This window comes from Lycorma delicatula, chromosome 5 (assembly GCF_047948215.1).
Source record: "Lycorma delicatula isolate Av1 chromosome 5, ASM4794821v1, whole genome shotgun sequence".
In the NCBI taxonomy this organism is placed as follows: Eukaryota; Metazoa; Arthropoda; class Insecta; order Hemiptera; family Fulgoridae; genus Lycorma; species Lycorma delicatula.
In genome coordinates this window covers 147,006,284-147,031,558 of record NC_134459.1, presented here as the reverse complement: position 1 = coordinate 147,031,558, position 25,275 = coordinate 147,006,284, and the positions used below count along the sequence as shown (strand labels likewise).

Sequence of the window (25,275 nt, the reverse complement as noted above, 5' to 3'; positions counted from 1 at the left end):
CAAGTTTAATGAAAACGTAATTACATTTAAAGTGAAACCAAAGAACTGAGTAAAGAAATTCCAGAAGGAAAACAATTTTTTTAAGATTAAGTTTAATTCTATGTAGATTTCACTTGATGGAAGTGTACAGTTTACTTTCTATAATAAAATAAGGTTAATGAATATCTTTTCAGCAGTTTTCAGACTTTAGGGATGTAATTTTTCATATTTCTAATATAATTAACTGTAATTATAAAACAGAGAATTTGCTTGATGTTTACTGTTTTAAGGCAGCAGCTCTCCCTAAATTGTCTAATTTTGTAAGATTTACTGATAAGGCTATTTTTTAAATTTTATAAGACATATTTGAAAAACAAATCTTTAATGTTGGATATGATTTTTAATGAGTTGGATAGGTTTATTTTGAAGGTGACTCAGACATTTATTTCATTTTCTATTTTATCACTACTCTTTCACGTTATAGAGAGATATTCTTAAATCATTATCTTTATAATCATAATAATAATGTATTTGATGAGCACATCAAAAGTATTTGTATAATTCAGATTTTAGTTAAATAAATAATATTTATCTTTTTGTATTTAAAAGTGCAGATATTACTAAAATTTTGGTCCACCTCCAGTAATCAGATAATTTATTGAAGTAATCATTGGTCAATAGTACATGTGATAGTGTAGGAGATAAACAGAACTTTATATTCATTTATGCAGTTACAAATGATTGTTTCACACAACTATATTTTTCAAAATTTTGTTTTAATAAGAAAATTCTAGCATAGTATTCTTAATGTTAATTACTGCTTTTTACTTTTAAAATATTGATTAAATATACTTAATATTTATAATTTTAACAGTTTCTAGTTTATTTCTGATATTTATTGTAAAATTATATAGATTTTAAAATGGTGAATTTATATATATATATATATATATATATATATATATATATATATATATATATATATATATATATATATATATATATATATATATATATATATATGTATATTAACTTAGCAAAATCAATTCAACTGATAAAAATAATAGAATGTTTTAAGAGGAATACACAAAATTAAATGCAATGAATATAGTAATAATATTTATATTGGCAAAACCAACCAATCATCAAAAGAAGATTTACAGAACATTACAGCTTACAATAACAAAATAAAAGAGACATATCTAATGTAGCTGACCATTTGTTAGAATGCAAACATAGTATTATTGATTGCAAAAATAATTTGGAGATTTTGAAAGTTTGTAATAATGATAAAAAAATTAATATACTCGAGAAATATTACATTTATAAATATAAACAAAAATATAAAATGATAAACCACCAGATCACATTCAAAGATGATGATTTAAATAAAAATACAATCTAACAGTCTGCAAAATGACAATAATAGAACAAAGGAAAATATGATGTTTTTAGTATTATACCACCTCATTACTAAACAGAATTTGCATATTTGTCCATAAAAATTTCAAAATTTTCACAAAAGAAAACATTTCATAAAATTAACAAAATTATAAATGAATACGTTTTAATGTAATTATACAATTTAATAACAACTGAAGATGGCAGGATCTCGTGAAAATCATTTCTTGGAATTAGTATGGTAAGTTTAATTTATGTCATTTCTGTATTTTGGTGGTTTATATTTTGTAAAATATTAAATATTATTAATATATATATAGAATATATATATATAGATTCAAAATTAAGATTATATAATTCAGTTCAGAATGACTATGTGATATCTGCTGTATAAATAATACTAATAATAAATAAATAAAACTTGAATTTAAAGTATTTGTGTAAAATGTTATTGATAATTTTCTATTTTCTATAGATATTATATTTATGAATAATATAGCTCTTAATGTTCATGCTCCTGACACACTATCCTTGATAAGTTAGTAGCTGATCAGTTCAAGTGTCTTCAAGTTTATTCTATTTTTAGTTTTCTGATTTATTAATTATTTTTTATTCAGTTCTTTACTCATTATTTCTTTTTGTGTTTAATAAATATAACAATAGTAATAATAATAATAAAATAAATCAAACTGATACAATTTATTTTATTAATTAGAAAAATCTGTCCATAAGCAGTTGATTTTGTTTTATTGATGTCATTAAAATTTAAATTAATTTTTTTAAATTGTAATTTATTTTATAAAATAAAGTATTTTAAAGGACTTTCTTTGTTTATGTTATCAGGGCTCACATCCTGGGGCCTGAAGTGTAGATCTAGCTATCTTCTATAACAGAATGTGTATGATAATTTAATTTTTAAAAAAATTGATGCGTACATATTGTGCGATTTATCAGTAAAGTAAATTTTTTGTCACTTGATGATACATGATGTTTTTCAGAGCATATTAGTGTTCACTGAGCTACTTCATTATCACTGAGGTACTTATTAAATAAAAAAAACAAATTAAAAAAATCGCTTTTGGCATGCCAGAAGGTGGAGATAGATTTCACTGTTGCTAAGTAGGGGATAAAAAAGATTTCCACCTTAAAGTTAAGAAAAACCTCAAAATTACTCAGTATGACAGTGGTTGCATATGAAAAAAATTTTCACATGTTTAGCATATGACTTCTTACAATTCCAGCAACATTTTGGTCACCTTTGCTTTAAGGGTTGGTCATATCAAAAATTATTTCAGACAAAAGTTTTAGGTAATGTTTAGAGGACTAATGATCACTTTAAATTTATTCAATACTGTGCTTATTAAGGGAGGTAAGATTCTGTTTTGGTCTTCAAAACCCCATTTTTTCCACCCCGCCTGGGCCAATGGTTGGTGATATCAATAAACTTTACTTACATAAGTGTTAGGCCTTTATCCAAAGATTAGTAGGAACTTTAAACAAATTTGATATTTTACTTAATAAGAAAGTTATAGCGATATTTTGTTTTTTTGTAAAAGCCCCCCATTTCCACCCCCATGGTTTGATTTTGGTCGTGAATGTACTCTACTGAGATTTTGGGACAAGTTCTTTCTAAGGAACAATTTGAAAGTGATTGGTAGAAAATTACGGCAGTTATCGTGTCCACAAGAAAGTGAAATATATGTATACTTAGTTATACATATAAACTTTTGAGCTGACAGTGGTTTTAGGGTCTTCGGGATGTGAAACATGAAGATATGTCAAAAATTTCCAGAAGTCGAATCATGGTACTCATAACAATAGGTAGCTTTCTTATGAAATCTACCTAAAAGGCTAATACATAAATTAAATTAATTATGTATTAATTTAATACATAATTCCACAAGTGGAAGATTTCCAAGAAAAATCGACAAAAAGCTATATAACTGGTATAATTATATTACATGTTTTGACAGTTGTTTTTGGAAAATAACCATGGCATGAAAGTTAAAATTTTTAAATATTATATAAATAAAATAATTTTTTTTTAATTGTAAAAGTTCGAGGATATTAAAATCAACTACAACTCTAAATTTGACATTGTTATTAAGTGATTTTTAGTTTCTTGAAAATTTTTTAATATCACATGTCCCAGATGTTTTTTATTTGAAATTTATTTCATATTTGTATAACAGACATGCAAATAAACTTTAGGAAAATCAAAATGCTGCTTGGATAAAATGTAAAACTGAGGTCAGAGAAATAATGTCAAAACTATTGCCAAGAATGATATAAGTCCCATGGGAATATTTCACCAAGAAAATTTTTAGAATTAATTTCTTGAATTTTTGTATCAAAATAGTGACATCAGACCATGTATCTATCATTAAGCAATTTTATCCAGAAAGCAATGAAAAGATATTTTTTCAAATAGTCTGTGTGGATAGTATAAATTGTCACATTATTTGAAAAACAAAACCAGAAAAACTTACTATTAAATAAATTGCCCATTTGATAAGTAAACTTAAATATACAAATATATATATATATATATATATATATATATATATATATATATATATATATATATATAAGTACAGAACAGAGCAAATTGAGAAGTTCCTATTTTGTTTGAATGGCCTAATAAACAAAATAATGCAGTAATTTTATCATAAAATGTTATTTCAAATAGAATGGTATGCAAAACTGGATTGTTTCCAGACTATTAAATATGTAAATATGATGTAATAACTGGCATGTCATGTTTATATTATTGCATGATAGCAAAGTTGAAATTTTATTATCTTATGAATTGTTATATTTTATTGAACTGTTATTGTTCTAGGGAATTTATTTAAAATTTTTTGAAATATCTTCTGCCATTTCTTGATTTTTTTTTAAATTTTTTCAAATTGAAAAAATGCTTAACGAAAAGAGGATTTTTCATTATTTTAAAAAATGGGACTGCTATATATTAATCCTTTGGGTTGGTTTAGTTTAAAATGTTTTTAGCAGATCAGCTCTTTAACATATGGTTTTCAAAAGTGAAGGTTCTGGGATTCAGTTCCTAGTAAGTGTAAGTTATTTTGTGATGACTGGAATACTAGAAAGTTGATACCCGTGTACTTTTGTGGTTGGGGTTCAGTTAACCACACATCTCAGGAATGGTCAGCCTAGGTCTGTGGAAGACTGCAATTCATTTACAAGTAATATGTATCATTCTTATCTCATTGTGCTGCAGTTGCTTATTTTTTGTAATTTGAACAGATTGCAACATATACATTATGAATAAAAATTAAATTTATTAATTAATCTCAAGAAATTACTGGTACCATATGAACTCGTATAAAAAAAAATAAAGATTACTGATATTAATAAATATATTTAAATAAAAATTATGAAATACCAATACCTGTTTGTAATATTGATAACAAAAATGTTAATGCTAAGTGTAAATCCTTTCTTATTGCTACAGGTAAATTTTTAAAAAAAGGAAATGAGATTTCACTGATTTTTTTTATGGCAATTATTTCTGGGAGAAAACTCAAATAAGTTAGTTATACCCTAAGATAGTTAGAAGTTAGTTTGTTCTAAGATATGCTTTATTCTGGAAAAGCCTCTTGCTACATTATATATACATAACTTGTCAATATAAAATTATTGAGCAAAAATCCTCATCCTGGAAGCTCCATCCTGGAAAAAGATTCTTCCAGGAGATTATGTTAAAAGATGCGAGGAGAATAGATGTCCATTTCCTAGAGGCAGTCTTGAGATATTCCTGTGGGTGGAGTTGTTTGTCTCATTTTGTGATCTTCTATTAGACTGCATAATTTTTTTATCACTATCTGTCGCTCTCTTACCCTTGATGCTTTACTTCCCTGTGGCTTTCTTTGATCACTGAATCTGTATTAATGATGTGGGACCTCTATGAGTTACTGGGCCCTTTATAGTTGTGAATTTATAAGGACAGCTCTACTCATAAACCTGCCTGGGTTCTGTGTTTCCTATCAAATAGGTTTTTAAAAAGTACAACTTGAGCCTGATGGTTATTCGGTAAAACTGGGCCTCCTAATCATTCTTAATGTACCATAAAATTCTTAGGTCTTTTTTTAGTAGTCCTGTATAATACATATGCCAATATGTGCATGAAACAGTTTGTTTTATGTTACTCTTTGTTACTTTTGCTTGCTAATTTTTTTAATTTTATAGTCTGCTAAAAATTAAAAGAAGGTGTAAAGTAACTGTGAAAATAGCTAGACAGATATTCATGAAGTCCAGTTTTAATGATGACATTTCTTTATTAATTATACTAACTGCAGGGTGTGCCCATGGCACACTTCTGCAACTAGGCTCTCCAGGCAGGTTGCATCTTGGAATGGGATTATTAGGTGACCGAAATTGATTACTTCTTGTGTAAAAATGTTTTTTTTTTTTAATGATGAAAATTGTTCAAGGAAAAACAAAAAAATATCAGCAAATCTTCCCAATTAAATTTGGTTTAGATCGATTTAGACATCTTTTAAAGATTGCACACTCTTAATATTTTCATCAAGATCCATAATATCAACATGAAAATTCACTCACTATGAGAGCCGGCAGCTTAAATGTAAATAAAATTTATTTATTTATTATTATATTCAATTTACGAATCAAATTATCGTAATATGAAACTAACCTTCCTTAACATAAAAATAAAAGAGAAGTTGGCTTCAAAATCAATAAATCACTAAGGAGGATATATAGGATTCAAATAAATAGGATTTTTCTCATTTCTATTGTTGTTTACCATTTGATTTGGCCTATATGTGTTTTGCCTATATGTATGTTTAATTGTAATGACAAGGCCAAAAAAAAAAATTGTATATACAATTCTAAATGGATAATCAATAGATAGTATTTTCAGTATCGATTTATTTCTATCAAAAATAGTTGTTTTGCTACAATATTGAATGAATGAATTATGGTAGTAAAATTTATTTTATAATTATTATTACTATTCTTGTTTATTGTTAATAATGTTTAAGAAAAAATTTTATGATTTTTTTACGGATAGCATGTTCAGTCATGTAAGCATATTGTTTCTTTTTGCTCTTATTTATTGGTGTTGCTTCTTACTTATTGTTTATAAACATTTAAGAGAGAAAAAAATCATATGAATTTGACAGGCAGTATGTTCAATCATATAAGCATGTTCTCAGCTAAGGGGGATGGATACATAGACAGACATACTTACAAATGCCCTTTAGTAGGGGTAGGATGTTATAAAATCTATGTCAGTTATTTGTTTTTTTGTTAATAGATTTTACTTAAGTTCCTGTTTCACTTTGGTGTAGGTTTCTACTTGTATTTAATACTTCATGTTTATGAGCTTTGCTGCTAATTTAATTCTGGATTATATATTTATTAGACTAATAAAATGAATTATAATATAGTCTGTAGTACTTTCTATAAATATGTATAATTAATAACAAAATTCATATTAAAGCCTTGTTGTTTGAAATTTGAATCTCATGTAATGCACTTAGAAATAATTCTGATAAATATAAATTACAATGATTAAACAATAAGGACTTTACAGCCTGTAATCAAATGCCCTGCCTGCTTAAAAATACCATAATACTTTTAAACTATAATAGATTTAGGTTATTGTATGTTAATAAAAATAAATGTGTCTTTCTAAAGGAAACATTAAAACAAATTGCAAAATTTGATTTTGAACAGATTTTTACTGATGTTATAATGCTTCACAACTGTACCAAATTATAATAACTTTTCTTAAAAAACTACAAAAAATGTAAAATAAGTAAATAAATGGGTGGGCACTCTGCTTCCCAGCACGACATATAAAAAGATACACCATTTCAAATTACTTGTTTTTAACAATCAAAAAGACCTTTTGAGTTCATTTTAAGAAAAATATTCAAAAATTATGAAGTGGGATTACAAAACTAGGTGATTCAATTTTGTAGATATAAGTGTGTACATATATATATATATATATATAAAAAATGTATATATATATATATATATAAAAAATGTATATATATATATATATATATATATATATTATAAAAGCTTCCTGCCAGGACTTAATTCTCTACTGTTATGGGTAACTTATATGTAGTGCTGAACAAGTGACTGTCAGTCAGTGAGGACTAATATTTATTAGAATAACTAATAAAGGGGAATAATTGGCTTACATTATGAAGTGTATAATTCTATTTATTTTTTTATTTAGAAGAACCCAGTTCAGCATCTGCTGGAACAAGTGCTGCTGTGAGTGGTAGTGCCGGAACTAGTGCTAATGAATCTGAAAAGAAAGATAAAGAGAAAGAAGCAACACCTATGGAAGTCGAAGACTACGGTGAAGTCATGAATGACCCTGCATTTCTTCAAAGTGTTTTAGAAAACCTTCCAGGAGTCGATCCACAGTCAGAAGCTGTACGTCAAGCAGTTACTTCACTTTCTAAGGATAAAGATAAAGATAAGAAACAAACAAAAGACCAGGAAAAAAAATAAAGGTATAATTTATTTTTATGTGTTTAATCTGAGGTTTTTTCATTCCATTACTACATTGTGTTTTAATTTCTATCATCATTTATTTTTACCTTACCAAAATAAGGATGTGTTTGATCATTTTGTACATATTAATGTAAGTTTGTTGCTTCATTACTCAAACATGGCTTTACTTACATTAATTTGGTCAAACCAAAACATTCGATTTTCAGTGTATATTTTCATTATGTAATTATTTGTGAATTAATGATTGGAATAGCCGATAAAAGTGATTAAATAGTTTCTAAGACAAACACGTTGCAGGGTTTTGTAATGCATTGTGTAGAGTGATTATTTAATCATTAAATTATTCACGTATTAAAAATGACCATGAAAATGTATAAAAAAAGTTTTTGAATAAATTTAAACTCATTTAACTGACTACTTAAAAAAAAGAAAGTAATTTAAAATGATAATTCATCATCCTTTGTCTTCATTATAGGTTCAGGCTCCAGATCATGGATCTGCACTTGACTCCATCTCTCCATAATTCCTCTATGAAAACTTAATCTAATTATTCTTTTTCAGATCTTCTATACAATCTTAACAGTCTTTTTCTTGGCCTTCCTATTATTTATGAGAATATATATCATGATATATATATATATATATATATATATATATACATGAGTAAATATATATATATATATATATATATATATATACATGAGTAAATATATATATATATATATATACATCATAATATATATGAGGATATATATTGCTACTCATGGCTGTAAGTGTTCAAATCTTCTTAGCCTACCCTATTTAATTATCTTCAATATTGTTTTATATCCTAGATAGCATTTCTTACTCAGTTCCTTTACTGCTTTGATATCTTTACTTCTTAAAGTCACTCAAAATTCTAAGCTACATGCCAGAATTGTAACCATGAATATTTTTTGTTTAATATGGAGTAGAGAGAGCATGTCAATGAAATTGGCTCACTTCCTTAATCCCATATTAAACTACTGACATTTTGATAAAGTCTTCCTGCCATTTGCACTTTATTGATAATTTCCTGATTGATCTTACCACCTTCAAATAATTTAGGGTGTAAAACATCTAAACACCTAAAAATTTTAACAATTTTCTCCTTTTTCTTGTTACTAACATTGTTTTTTGTATTCTGTGTGCTTATTTTCACTCCCCATTTTCCTATTTCTTCCAAGCAGAAAGGTGATTTGTTACTATATTCTCCTTCAGTTAAAAATAATCATACTTATTTTTTGGTTTCCGTATTAACACACACAGTGCAAGTCCATTTAATATTAACTTTCATTAGATCCTTAGATTTTTATTTATGTAGAATGAAAATGTTTTACTTTTTGAGTTGTCTAGTAGAGATTAAGTTCATAGTTATGGAATTAAAATATTTCTAAAAATAAAAGCAACATAAAATGTTATAAACTCATAAAATAAGCATAACTGTGATCTATTTACAGTGTGTCTGTGAAATAATTGTGAGATTTTTAAGTAGTTATAGCTTCGGAACAAAGCATTTTAGAGAGATGAACTGTACATTAAAAGAAAGAGAAACACTGTAACCTTATGAGTGTGAAATCTAACGCACACACATTGTGTTTCCAGTAAATGCTAGCAGCACATGCATGTTAATCGTGTTTGTGGTGCAGAGGATAGTTCAATGTTTTTGTGGCTTGCTATGTTTAAGTCAGTTACACGTATTAGATATGAATACTGTTGTATTTACAATGAAGCCCCCCGCATGAAAAAAACATTTGGTGATGAGACAAACAACTAAAACAAACAAGCAGCCTACTGAAGCAAACACATCCAGGATGGTCATCTGATGAAACAATTGAAACAGTGTGTTCATGAAGTTTCTTGTATAGGCTGAAGAAATCTATGCGGAAGTCTTCTAGACGGTTGGACATTCTTAAAACTGTTCACAGTGTGTTAAAAAGATGGTTACACGTCACTGCATATAAAATTCAGGTGTTACAACAGCTTTATCAACAGGACAAATTGAAAGAATTTGATTTTGCTGTAGACATTCTGGATAGGTTAGAGCAGAGTGATGAATGTTTAAACAAGTTTATTTTCAGTGATGAGGCAATGTTTCATGTTTCTGGACCAGTACATCAGCATAATGTTTGTATATGGGGTACTGAACCTTCACATGCCGTTATTGAATATCAGCATGACAATGAAAAGGTTAATGAGTGGAGTGCTATTGGATAATACAGGGTTATTACCACCTTCTTTTTTATTGGAATTATTGGAGAATTCTATTAACAGTTATATGGAGCTCCTCCACATTTTGCCACAATCGTGCTGGATTTTCTGAATGAAATATTTCCTCAACGATGGATTGGATGAAGAGGATGTTGACCATGGTTCCCATGGTCTCCAGACTTTACCTCCACAAATTTTTATGTTTGGGTTTATGCAGTATATAATTGTATTCCTTTCAAGTTCAAAAGCTGGACCATTTAAAAGAAAGGATTACTGAAGCTGTTTCTTCTATTACACTGAATGTTCTTTGACACGTATGCTGAGAGATGTAATATTGTCTTGACATCTACAGAGCAACTGAGGGAGTGCACATCAAAATCTACTGAAAAAGTAAGAAACTTGGAGTGTTTCCATCATTCCAGACATACTTGCTTCCACAAAAAAGAATGGCCTATAAATTTGCTATCAGGATGTGGCACAAAAAAATGTTCAGTTTTGGGAAGTCTGGTTCACACTACAATATTTCATAAGGATTTTCTAATTCCCAGATATGCACATTATGCGTGTTTACTTTTCTATTAACATGAAATTTTGATTCTTCGCTGAATAACTGAATATGACATAATAAAGAACGTCTTCATCGTCATGATGCATCATTTCATTTGTGAAGCTAGCACACGAACCATAATCTGTAGGTTTTAGAGCTTGTAACAGCTGTAAACGATATGAACGCAATTGTAAGTGTTTTCTTAAAACCCTCCATACAGACGTCACTGGAATTGCTAATTCGCGACTAGCCTTTCTGACAGATTTCCTAGGAGTATGACTCTTACATGTTCATCATTGTCTTCAGACACACTTGGTGATCGTGTACTCTTTTATGTTAAACCTTAATTCAGATTCTATGTTCAGGTTCTGTGTTGAACCTTAATTGCAGATTTACACTTTGCAAACTGCAAAACACAGAACACTTTCTGTTGGAGGGTTGCCATCTTTGCTACTAGCGCTTTCAAGCGGAAGGTGCAGGAAACAGTTTAATAGTTTGCGCACAGCTAAAACTGTTTGAGTTGCTCTTTCATTTCATGTATAATTAATCACTGTACATGAAACTAGAGAAATATTACATAGCTTTAAAACTCTGATATTCATTTAGAAACGCTGTTTAATAACTTAATGAAACAATACATTTTTGATAATAAATATGAGGAAATTAATGACTCGACTAAAAAATTTCTAAAAGTAACAAAAAGTTTAGATCAATTTTTAATTGTAATGATAATTTAAAATACCATTAAATTACATATACACATTTTATACACACCTCATTTAAACTTATTTCATTTGAAAATGAGATACGGTCCTCCAATTCTTTAATAAAGTGGACAGTTACACAATTGCATTGTGGTGGACATCACAGTGTTCACATTTTTTTTGGTGTCTGTATCAGTATACAGAACCTACATATATAATATTAGTTAATACACAGTATTAGTATAGTTTATATACAGTTTCAGTATACAGTATTGGTTTATATATTAATTTTGTTTCATATCGCTAAGTAGTTATGTGGTGTGTAAATAAGAACTTGTCAGATCTGCAACCATGGACACATTGATTCGAATCCAACTTCTTATACTTATTTTTTTAAATTTAAATATATTGATTTATTATTAACCTCTGTAAAAAATTTTGAATTAAAATGAAAAGTACATAAAATTATATTTCACCAATAACTTCTGATTTTTTTTCAGTCGGAAGTTAATTTAATAAAACAGCATATTTAAATTTTAAAAAAAAAGTTGAAAAATAGAAATGAAGTCAGATTCGAGTCGATGTGCCATCCCCTTGTAAGATCCAAATATTTCATTAATTAAAGTTTTATTTGGCTATAACGTTAGAACCAATGAAGATAAGTATCACTTATGATATATCGTTGAAACACTCTCAATGGGGGCTTATTACTGCAGTTAAGAATAAGTCCAAAATCCAAATTGTTGGGATTTTGGACTTTTTTGGACACTTTTGGTTCAGTTGATTGCAATCAAAATGGGAGGTGCGCAACTAGATGTTACAACTGTCCTAAATCCAAAATGTCAACATTCTATGGCTAATCGTTTTTGAGTTATATGAGATATATACAGATGTACATACGTACATACAGACGCCATGCCAAAACTAGTCAAATGGATTCAGGGATGTTCAAAATGGATATTTCCATTGAAATCTAAAAACTAAAATTTTTTGTGATTACAATACTTCCTTAGGAAGTATCCTTGTATCGTTGTATTTACAAGGAAGTAAAAATGGTTATGATATTAAATTAATTAAATAACTTAAATGTAAATAAAGACATTAATAGAATGGTTAGTTATGACATAACTAATGTGTATCCTAGCATACCTATAGACCAAACCATAAAAATAATAAAAATAAATTAAAATGTAATCAAGAAGATCCAAAATTTATTAAAGGTATAATCACTATCATAAGAAATACGTCAATAAAGCTATTTTGAATATAATAACAAATATTTACACAAAGAAATACCTTACCTATGGAATTTACACTATCAGCAATTATGTCAGAAATATATTACAGGATTTTGAGAGTAAGTTAGTACATGGCATCACTCATACACATAAAGTTTTAATATGGACACTGTATGTTGATGATATTCTCATTATATGTAACTCGGTAATTAACAATGATCATCTAATAATATTAAACAATTAAATTCTTATAATGAAAATGTAGAATTTACATTTGAAATAGATAATAATAGAATGTTAAATTATTTAGATGTCAGTATCAAATTAAACAAGGACATCCAAATTCAAACATCAGTATATAAAAAACCTACAGGTAATGTAACCAATCTTCATGCTTGGTGCCATGACAGTGGCATCAGCCATAATTTGAATCATTCTACTCGTATAACATACAAATTAAAATGTATTACCTCCATTAAGTGCTGGTGTTCCATTTTACTTTCAAACAGGTTTTCAAAAGTTAATGCAAGATAATGATAAAATACACTAAATAATGGATCTGAAATTACACCAGAAACTAATTATTTGTAAATGTTAGAACAAAATAAAACTATTTTAATTAGGGTGTGAATGCCCATCTACTTTGCAAGAATAATTATAATTTCCGGGTTTACTGTCATCAGAATCATCATTATAATCATCACTTACATATATTCTTGTAAAGAAATAATAAATGATTCCATAGTATTATCAATATTGTGTTCCAAAAGTTATGTTATGATTAGCTGTGTATCCTTTAATTTCTGACCGAACTATCTTGATGGGATTTAAATTCGGGTGGTGTGGATATGTCTGCCCTCTCTGCAACCCATCTGGCCTGCCACAAAATATTACCACATTGTTCAATTTCCCGAAATTTGTTTGAAGTTAACTCACCTACCTTCTTGGCTACATAACATTGTTGCCGCTCTGATGCAATCAAGTCTCGGTTTCACGCCTGCAATCACCAAGATCTCCTCCCATGAAATTGTATGGTAGCCATCCGCTACCAGGAAAATTCTTAGACAGTAAATTTTTTCTTGTTTACTTTTACCAATCCATGCAACTGTGGTTTCAACATCAAGGAAGAATGAGGAATACAATGATTCTGTAACCACTTTATCTATCATTTATTTTTTTTCCTGAATTGAAAATTGGTGATTTTTCTAAAACAGCATTGTGATAGGGTGTGTTATTAGAAATTACCACAGAATTATTTGGAAGATTTGGAATTAGCATCTCTTCTGTCCATTTTAAGTAATTTTCTGCTTTCATTTGACCTCTGTAATCACCACTTTTTAAACTTGCTTGCCAAGTTAGTAAGGCGTTTGGTATAAAACCCACTTTTCCTCTGGCATATATAAGTCTGCTGCCTTTTGAAATAGGAACTTTCAGCCTGTCATCTGAATCATTACACCATGATTTATGAATAGTGTGAGAAGATAATACTTATGACTTGTCAAGCTATACTATTGGCCTATTTTTTGATTCTAAATTTTTTATGGCAGTCAGATACTGAATACACTTAAAACCTTACGTCATGCTCATTGAGAATGTTCCTATTAATTTCAGTTTTTCTTTGCCTAAAGTCTAATTTTTAAATTATTTTCTCAAACTTTTCTCTTTTCCTAGATAACCAATGGCATCTTTAAGAGCTAACATTATCTTTTTCACCTTTGGCAGTTGTTTATGAATTTTGTGAAATTTGTTTGTACTTCACATCACCACACACTTGTCAAATTCATCTAGTCCTGTTGCAGACATTTCACAATGCTTATATTTTATTGGAGTAGAGAAAGAAGTCTCCACTGGATTTCTAGCAACCACTTGCCTCTTTTCTCACTCTTGGAGTTGGAATCACAACATCCCACACACAGCTGCTGTCTTTCTCCACATGTTTTAATGTGAATCAGGTGTTTATCTTCTTTTTCTGACTTTGGAAATTTATCACCTTCTTGTTTCATAAACTCATACACACTATTTATTATTTTCCAGGCCTGCTGTTTTACTCTTTTGTTTTGTATGGTAGATTTAAGTTCACTCATAATTAAAAAAACATAAAAATTCACAACCAATTATAAAATGTGATTCAATCAAAACTCAAATAAAAAGAAACAGATTTTACACAAATTCTCTTATAGGATCAACAAATACAGGACAACTAATTAGTTAATTGGATTATAATCAAGCATACAGTAACATAGGCTTTGGGTAATTATTTATCTTTATTGACCTGGCCGTATTTGAAACTATGAGCACATAGCAAACAAAAATAAAAGTATAATAAACATCACAGTAAGCTACTTATAAAAAAATGTTCTAATATCATTCATTGTAATAAAATGTATGGCAGATGGCCGGCACAAAAAAACAAACTTTGCAGTTGTAAAAAATTTCATACACTACTTACACACTTGTGTGAAAGTATCAATTGTACTGAATCTAACCAAAAATGCATGCACTGTTACATACTTAAATAGCTTCTGGAATATTGTTGTCATGTTGTGATCTGAGCGTGATCAGATTATTCTAGAAAATATTTGTTGCTGCAAGAATGGTGGCGTAGTGTAACAGTAGTTCTTAAATCTTCTTACAGAAGGACAAGTGTCTATTTTGTAATTAATTTTTGATTTTTTAAGATTTAATATTTATATTTTTTTTAATCTTTTCCATCTTGGAAGGGGGACAACTGCCCACCCTTGCCCCCTATGGAAACGCCCATGACCCTTGGTCTCATAAAATTAACTAACACTTAAAAAAATATGATTAATAGAGCAATCAAATAACAAAGAAAAGTTAAATAATGAAATAATAATATTTATAAAAAACAACTATCAAAACACACAATAAAAAAATAAGTAATTTACAACCTATACATAAGAAGACACAAGAGTGTAAAAATATACATAAAGTATTTGTTCACTAATACTATTACTGAAAACATTACTAAAACTTACAGTAAAGAATTATTTTAAACCGGCATACAAACTTAATAAATATTTAAAAAACAAAAGTATTAATAATAAAATAAACAATCTATGTGAAATTTATAAAATTTTATGTAATAATTGTGATTGTATTTATGTAGGAAAACAAATAGATTCTTTAAAACTAGATTTCATGAACATCATAGTAATTAAAAAAATAATAAATTAGTTTTCTCTAATTTGGGAGACATCTAATAAACAATAAATATCCTGTTTCTGATATTAACATAAATGTAGAAATACTAAAAATTAATAAAGATGATATAAAATTATATGTAATAGAAAAGTATTATGTGTATAAATAAAACAAAATTTCAATCTGATAAACCATGACAGTGTTTGAGAGATGCAATTTTTATTATGCAATAATGGAATTATTTCAATTATGACTAAGAATTTGGGATCCTGCAAAGGCACTTCATGAAAAATTAAGATAAGATATGTTACCAACAACATATCTTACCTTAAGATAAGATATGTTGTAAACCACCAAGTACAGAATATCTCAATTTTCTGTACTTGGTGGTTTATTTGTAGAATGAAAATAAAAAGAAGAATGTTCGTGTGTCCATTTATGTTTTATGCTAATCTACATTTTTATTCCGTTTGTGATGAAATTTTGTACTCTTAACAGTTCCAAACAAGAGGAAAATTATTTACATTTCATTTTGAAAAAACTATCCCCACTCCCTCTTCATCTCTCTTAAGCTTTGCGTTTTTTTTTATGAATATCACGAAAATGGTGAGGAAATTGACCACAGTGGGTAATTTCATAAAATAAGCCCATAAAATTTGCTACAAAGTGCAATTTGTACATCTCTGATAGCATTCTTAGTTTTGAAGTTATTAACAAACAAAGCTGAAAATTGGTGCACAACTGTTTTGTTTTTTACCCTGATGTGAGTGTGTCACCATTTTATCTGCTATCTCCTTCGCACTCGTTTTTCCACCTCATTGTCGGTCTCTCTCACTCACTCACTCACTCAGTGTTAGGCTACAAAAAGTCCCACAAGCTTAACTTCAAGCAGCATCCAGAGCTGCCAAAACTGAAGATCAAATGAGTGTTGAAGAGCTTAAGCTTCATATCAAGTAAGTATCCAAAGCCACAGGTAGCTGCTAGTTGTCTTCTAAAAAAAATTTATAGGTTGTATTTTCATGAATAAGTTATTGAACTTTTCATTTAGTTGCCGTAAGTTATTGTGCATATAACAGTATGAAAAATATTAGTATTCTTGAAATCCCTCTGCCCGTTATTACTCTCTTCATAATTTCTTTCCGCCTTTTTTTGCAATATGAATTCCCCTACTCCTTAACAATGTAATAGATTCATGTTAATGATTTTAAATGTGGGTTTTTCCATTGTCAGAGGTTTTATGGAATTTTATACGATTCCTTCATTACAATTAAAAGTAATATTCATTATTTTATTCCCAGTTGTACAATTGAATTAGGGAAATCTTCTGCAGTTTACATTTTTAAGTTAAGAGCGTAAGAGAAACTTGCTGCCATATGTTTAACTTCAGGTGTTTTTAAAAGCTCTATCATCCTTTATCAAATTCGGATGATGTTTGAATTCCACTTTTGTTTGTTCATTACAGCTATAGAGTTTAGTTTGTGATTATGGTTAGTTAGTTAAGTGTTAGTTATTAAATGAAACAGTTAAGTATCAATACCTGTTAATCAATACCTGTCTGACATACCTCAATTAATAATTTAAACGAGGTCACAAGTTATGTTTAAGAGTTTTTCATATTAAAATATTAACTTCAGCTGTGATATTAAAAAAGTCAATTTATATTTTAAGTAGTGAAATCTATATTTAAGTCTATTTATAGATTATATAATCTATCTGGTTGTTATAATTATCAAATTTTTTGTAAAAGTATTATTCTTGTCATACAACATTCTATTTATAAACTTAATCTGATAGATTAAACTCAATGGTTAGTCTACTAATATTTTTAAAAAAGCTCTTTGTCTCTTGCTCACTCCACCTCCTTCCCTCTCCTGTATATATATACTATACAATTATACTATTTATAATTGTATATTTATTACAGTTAAAACTTATGCTTTTTAATGATTTGTCTTTTATTCTGGAAATTATAATATTGTTTATTGTTAAATTTTAAATTATTATAAACATACATGTAATTGTGTTGTCCAGTAAATATAGAATTTAATACCAACTGAAGATGCAGGTTACTGCGAATACCAGTGATTGGAAATTAATAAGTTAGGTTAAACTTAACTAATTCCTGTGTTTTGGTGGTTTTTATTTCATATAATATTAAATTTTATAGCACAGCGGTCAAAATGTTACTAAATTATTTTAATATTCAAATATATATATTTTAAATTCTATTAAAATAAAAACCATCTAGTACAGAATATTGAGATAAGAGATATCTACCTTAATTTTACCATGTAAGTATGAAAGTACTTTTGCGAGAAACTACGTCCTCCATCATGATTGAAGTAATTCAGTTATTGCATAATAAAAATAAAAAATAAAAATACTGAAATAATGAAAATTGCATATTAGTTTATGCAAGTGCCGGTAACTGTTGCAGTTTTTGTAAGATTGTCTCCCTCAAACACTGTCTGATGGTTTATCAAATTGAAATTTGTTTGTATTAATATGAGGAATATTTTTTTCAATATATTTAATTTTATGTCATCTTTGTTAATCTCCAGTCTATGTGTATAAAAGAACATGTCCTGACTGACTGCTTCATCAACACCCAGCAAAAACTACTGAAAAAAAAGAATAAATTGATGAAAATTTGAATGCTTCTTCTTATGGTGTAAGTGTATACTAAGAAAGGATTTTTTAAATTCCAAGTTTAAACGGTTAAAATGGAGTAACAGTGAAATTTATTATTTTTTTAATTACTGTCAAACAAATGAAGATATCAGCTTGCTTTTTGGTGTGTGTAATCATCATGTGAATTTCCAAAAAAGTAAATTCTAGATCTTTTGAAATAATGAGTAAAACTGTAACACTTTTGGATTGTTACTCCATCCTCTGCACTCAAATATACAAATTACACATGGCTAGCGGGAGTTTACCCCTACTAATTGCAGAACCTGGACAATGTCCCTTGCTGCTGTGTCTTTCTAATTTCGGTCGGGTCATATACAAAATACACATAATTAAAATAAATTTAAAAGTACGATTAAAATTAAAAAATTCCATTAGTACTTGTGTCATTGGTACAAGTATATACGTACGTAGTAATGATATTTTAAAATTTTATTTTTATTTTTTTGTTTAGTACAATATAAAAATTTTTTTTTAAAATTTGATAGTGTCTCAATTAATCATTATTTCTAAAAATGAAACTAATACTTAAATTATTTTCATTGATATTACATTTATATTAGTAGTGTCATTTTTAAATTTTAATTCTATAATTCAAAGTGAAGTTTTTCATATTTTTAAGTAAAAAAATCTGATGTGGACACTACATGACTTCCTTGTACACCTATTAAATTTCATATACACAGTTTTTGCTGTACTTCATTTAAACTTATTCCATTTGAAAGTGAGATACAATCCTCCAATTCTTTAATAAAGTAGACAGTTACACAATTGTATTGTGGTGGACACCACATTGCATTTTTTTATGGTGTCCATATAAGCATTTTTTATTAGATTATATATTAATTTTGTTTCATGTCGCTTAAGCAGTTATGTGGTGTAAGTGAGAATGTGTTGGATCCACAACCATGGCACAATTTGAATCCAGCTTCATATACATATTTTTTTTAACTCTTTTTTTAATTTAAATATATTGATTTATTAATAATTATTAACCTCTGTAAAAATGTTTGAATTAAAATGAAAAGAACATAAAATTTTATTTCACTATTAACTTCTGATTTTTTTTTCAATTGGTGGTTAATTAATAATTATTAATAAATCAATATATTTAAATAAAAAAATAAAAAAAGTTAAAAAAGAAGGAAATGAAGTCTGATTCTAACCAATGTGCCTTCCCCTTGTAAGATACAAATATTTCGTTATTCATATTTTATTTGGCTATAACTCTGGTACCAATGAAAATAAGTACCACTTATGTGATATGTCATTGGAAAGCTTTCAATGATGGTTTATTACTGCAGTTAAGAAAAATCCAGATTTTTGGGATTTCTGGCTTTTTTTGGACACTTTTGGTCCAGTTGTTTGCAATCAAAACGGGAGGTGTACAAATAGATGTAACAACAGTCCTAAATCCAAAATTTCATAATCCAAAAAATACATGTCAGTATTTTTACATCCTTGTACAAAGTAAAGGAAGTATTGTGATTTCAATAGAAATATCCATTTTGACCATCCCTGAATCCGTTTTGATTAGTTTTGGCATGATGTCTGTACATACATATGTATGTATCTTGCATAATTAAAAAACGATTAGCCGTAGAATGTTAAAATTTTGGATTTAGGACCTCCCTTTTTGATTGCAGTCGAAATTAAAATTTTAAGTAATGAAATATTTGGATATTAAAGGGAAGGCAAATCGATTTGAATCAGACTTCATCTCCCTTTCTTTTTTTAACCTTTTTTTTTTTACTTATTTTTTAACTTTTCTTTTTTTTAATTTAATTATATTGATTTAATAATTATTAACCCATGATTGTAAAAAAAATTTTACAATAAATAATAATTCAATGATGATAAAAAAAAGAAAAAAAAAATTATTGGTGAAATAAAATTGTACTAATTTAAAAAATGTGTAAATGTAATTTAATAGGTATTGCATATGTGTATATGTAATATATTTGGTGAAGCATTTGATTATTTAATCTTAATTGAAAATTATAATTTAGAATCATATTATTTTTTAATTTTCTTAGCAAATTCGTTTAAAAATTTATATTTATTTTTTAAAAAATAATTTTACTTAATTATTTGACGGAAAAATAAAATACATTTTTGAATTTTATTCAATTTAAAATGATTATTGAAAATCTTTTTCACTGGTCATAATATGCACAAGATTTCTGGTGTGTCGTATAAGTTAATAATAATTAAAGTATTCCGCGTAGTGAACTTCTGTACACTGGTTACAAATTTTAATTTTGACCTTATGGTGTAGAATAATCAGTTTTTATTATTTGATTATTTGGTAAACAATTTACTTAAAGAGTAATCAAGGGATTTTTACTCTAACCTAATATTTCAGGTAATATTGTTGAATTAATAATTGTACAAACATTTGATGTTAATAAAAACTAATATTTTAACAATTGTGTAACTGTCCACTTTTATTAAAAAATTGGAGGATTGTATCTCACTTTCAAATGAAATAAGTTTAAATAAAGTGTAGCAAAAATGTGTATATGTAATTTAATGGACATACAAGGAAGTCTTGTGGTGTCCACATCAGATTTCTTTTTTTTATATCTTTGTCACTAGTAATTTAATTCATTTGAAAACTAGTCACAGTTTATAAATTTTAACGATGCTCGAGTTTGTATTTTAAATTCATAAGCAATATTGCATAAATAAAAATTGTATAGGTGATTTCATACAAAAAAGTGAACCATTTTAAATAAATTACATTCACATGTTTTAAGACACTTTACGCTACATCCAAAATAAAATTAAATTAATGCTTGATGAACCCTAGAAAAAGGTATAGGGAAGAGTCAGTAGTCAAGAAGGGAATGAATGGTATCCAAACAGTGCCCAAGAAGACCTGTGCTGTGTCTATTGACAAATGGTGGTAATTTAATTATTTTTTTAAGTATTATATAATTTTTTTTTCATAAAAAGATTTTAATGCAGCATAAATTTGAATTAAAAAAGGTGTATTCATTTTTTATTGATTAAATAAAACCAAAATCCAACATAATGTTTTTTTTCTAAATTTTATTCATGGATATGTCACAAAACGTTTTTCAAAATAGTTTAACGAAATACTGATTTTCTTGCACGAAAAAAAATCACTTCAAATATGATATAACATTTTCTTCATTTTCCTCAAATCATTGAGATGCAAGCCAGTTTTTGAGGTGTAGGAAGAGTTGACAGTAATTGGGCACAAGATCAGGACTATAAGTGGATGATCAAAAAATCTTCCATCCAAATTTTTGAATTGTTTCTGTTGTGCATGCAGGCATGTGTGGTCGTGCAGTATCATGAAGAACAACAATCCCTGTTATCACTTTTGAATGGCACGGTGTGGTCTAGAAAGTGTTTCAGAACACAATAGACTTGTGATGTGATGGATGGTCCAGGTTGAAATCGGTCAAATACACACCCTTTTTGTCCCAGAATACAGTTGCCATGATTTTCCTTCGAGACTGACCTTTTTTTAATTTTTGTGCTTTAGGTGAACAGAGTGATGCCACTGTATGGATTGTTTTATCTCAGCATGGATGTATAAAATCCACATTTCATCGCCAACGACGATATGGGAAAAAATTTGTCTCCCTCATGATTAAAGTGGTTTGACAAACACATGCAGTTGTCATTCTGTGATCTAAGTGAGCACTTGTCAACATTTTTGGCATCGATCATGCACACAGTTTATGATAGCCTAGAGAAGTGTTCTTAACTTTTTTAGCTACGTAACCCAAAAAAGTAAAAAAAATTATAATATTTCACGATCCTCCAACCCCAACCCAATGAAACCTAGTTATTTAGCTGCATTGATAGTGACCGGTATGAACATGCAAGTATGAACTGTACAAACATAATTAATTTACAGGTTCCAACTTGATGTGTGTGTGTGTGTGTGTGTGTGTGTGTGTGTGTGTGTGTGTGTGTGTGTGTGTGTGTGTGTGCTCCGTGTAATTTAATCTGCTTGCATAATATTTGCTGTGATAGTGTCATATTCGAACATGCATATGATACATTTGAAGGTGTCATGTTCTCAGAAGTATAAAAGAGGCCTAAGGGATTGCAGAACATAAGTTGAGTTTCAATTGCAAACCATGCAACTAGTGTCTATTTAAATTTTTAAAAGCGTAGTTTCATTGAAAATAATAATAATTGAGGTTTTAATGTGTGATCAAATGTTGTAACTGCTGTATGTTTTAATTAGATTCTTCTGTAAAGTGGATAAATCTGTGAAAAAATGAAGTGAGCCAACTACATCCAGTGAATTGATTAAGAAGCTTGATATCTGGATTCGCTCTGAATATCTGAATTAAATTAATGATTCCATGTTGATTCTCTTTGAATATCTGGATTTTTGCTCTGAAGAGAGCAAAAATTTTGATATGTTTCCTCTCACTTCTGATTATATTGAGAAAAAAGTGGATGAAGACACTATTATTCATTGCAGTTTGGATAGCAGATTGAAGATCCATTTGCGTGAGCTAAAAATTTAGTTGGCACAGAGTATTTCCCAGAAGATAAAAATGATTTCTCAAAGAGATGGGTACCGAATCCATATTGTGAAAATTTTATTGCAGCGCTAAGTTTCTAGTTGAGATTCACAACCAGCTCATCTAAATGTCTGTCGATGTAACCTAACAACTACAATTCATATCGTAAAATTTAGATACATTTTGGCTCACTGATTGAAGTGAATATGGAAGTTTAATCACAGAAACATTGAAAATATTTATCCACTTCACTATGTCTTACCTCTCTGAAAAGGGGTTTTTGTTTTTGGTTGTGCTAAATACTAAATTTAAGAATTGTCTTTTATCAAGTGAAAACAATTTGCTTTAGTTTGTTTCTAACATAGAGTCTGTATGGAAATACTTTTAAATGAAAAACAAACACAACCATCTAATACAGTTATTTTATTTAAATGTTTACTTATAAATGTAAGGAAAATGTTCATAAAAAATGTTTTTTTTTTGTATAAAATGATTTCATTATTGTTTACATATAAAGTTGTAGGCTAATTTCACAACCCCCCTTTCATATCACCGTGATCCTCAGGTTTAGAAGCACTGACCTAGAGTGCTAGTCATGATTCTCAACAATGTTATCTTTGAAACTTCTGGAAGTTTTAGAGAAAGTTGCTAATTGTAAACCAATGATTTTCTCTCACTTTCGCATTCACACATTCAACGAGATTGTCAGTCCGGACATTAGGCCTGCCACTTCTCTATTTGTCATGAACATATGAATGACTTCCTTAAACTCACAACCCCATTGCCTCATTTTTCCTTCACTAATTACAGTAGGTCCATATCTTTCACACAATTGACAGTGAATTTCAGGAGCACTATGTTCTCTTGTGTTTAAAAATACGTTTAATCACTGATTGAACATCACAATTAGCAGGATTTGTTATTACTGCACTCATTTTAAGACACTGTCTCATAGTGGCAAACAACAATGAACTAATGGCAATGTGGCGGTTACATGCTCAACAGACCAAGTAAAGCTACTGTGCATGCGTGAACTAATCAGTGTTGCCAATTGCTATTTATAACTCATTGGCCCTTACTTTAGAACCACTCCGTGTACATATATATTTTTCTCAAAAAGTACAGTGTGTTTTCTTGATTACTTTTAAGCATTTAAAGCAGTTTGTGTCATTTTTAAGAGCTACTAAATTTTAATTTGTGAAATCAGTATAATATTAAAAGTAATGTGTTAATTTTTTTTCTCTTTTTCAGATTGTTGTTATGTTTTAGATCTGAAAGAACATCTTGAATTCAGATTGTTGCTTTTTCTTAATCATGATTATTATAATTATTACATAATTTGTGATTTATTACTTCAGTTTATTGTAATTGCTTTGAAATTTATATTATTTTCATTGAATAAATTATATGATTTACCTACTAAAAAAATTAAATTAATTTAAGAAAAAATATATTTCCGATTAGTTTTTTAAATACAGTTCTTTTCTTAATTTCTCCTATTCCTTTGTTTCTCTTAAAAATCCTGTAGTATTAATTTCTAAAGTAATAACAGTAAGCCTTTTCTATCCTGTTGTTATTGTGCTCATTCTTAAAACTCCACACTTTATCTTTCTCTTCTTTTTCATTAGGTCTTATTCACAAAAGCTCTGTAATTTTTTTCCTACTAGATAAAGTGATGATCAAACCCAGGATTGCTTTATAAAGAATTTTCATTTCGATTTGAAATTGATGTGATAATGAAATTGGGATAGATCATCCTGTTATGATGAGTTGTTTCCTATTCTTCAAAATATAATGAATCTGATATTTCTGATGAATATCTACAAGATTTTCATTAAGTGGGCCCAGGCCAATTGCTGAGGAAATAAAAGAGTCTGGTGCGGTTGGGTTCTGTATTTACAAAAATCTTGTTAATAGATTCTTTTATTTATTAATTATAATTTTCTCAAAATTTTGCAGATATAACCCTACTTTATGTTAAGCTCAGTACATGTATGCATATTTATCTTACCTTTTTTTAAAAAAAAATTTCCCCAAAATTCCCCCTTACCCAAAAATCGAAAAAAGTTGTCTTTATTTATTCCATATTTTTTTGAATTTTTAAAAAATATTTTCCTAGGCATAGGAGTAGTGCAAGCGATAAAAAAGAAATACTTTAGGGACAATATTGTGGATGGGGGAGCCGTTCAAGATTAAAGAAATATTGATTTTATGAATTTCTCAAAATGTTTTTGTTTTATAACCTTTTAGTAATAGTATTACAATAAAATTTCATAATAATTCATTTCCCC

At 28.2% G+C, this 25,275-nt stretch overlaps 1 protein-coding gene across 3 annotated transcripts in view; it reads left to right on the top strand.

Moving 5' to 3' along the window:
• Rpn10 (regulatory particle non-ATPase 10) overlaps window positions 1–24,457 on the top strand; it is a 52,951-nt gene extending 28,494 nt beyond the window's left edge. Inside the window, exons 9-10 of one of the 3 annotated variants that reach the window (XM_075367274.1) lie at window positions 7,619–7,898; window positions 24,236–24,457. In XM_075367274.1, the coding sequence (XP_075223389.1) occupies window positions 7,619–7,896 (278 nt within the window). In that variant the 3' untranslated portion in view covers window positions 7,897–7,898; window positions 24,236–24,457. Of the gene's footprint in view, window positions 1–7,615; window positions 7,899–18,340; window positions 18,360–24,235 lie in introns of those variants that run through there. The other 2 variants (XM_075367271.1, XM_075367272.1) reach the window with 2 other exon arrangements.
• Window positions 24,458–25,275: the final 818 nt, after the last annotated feature.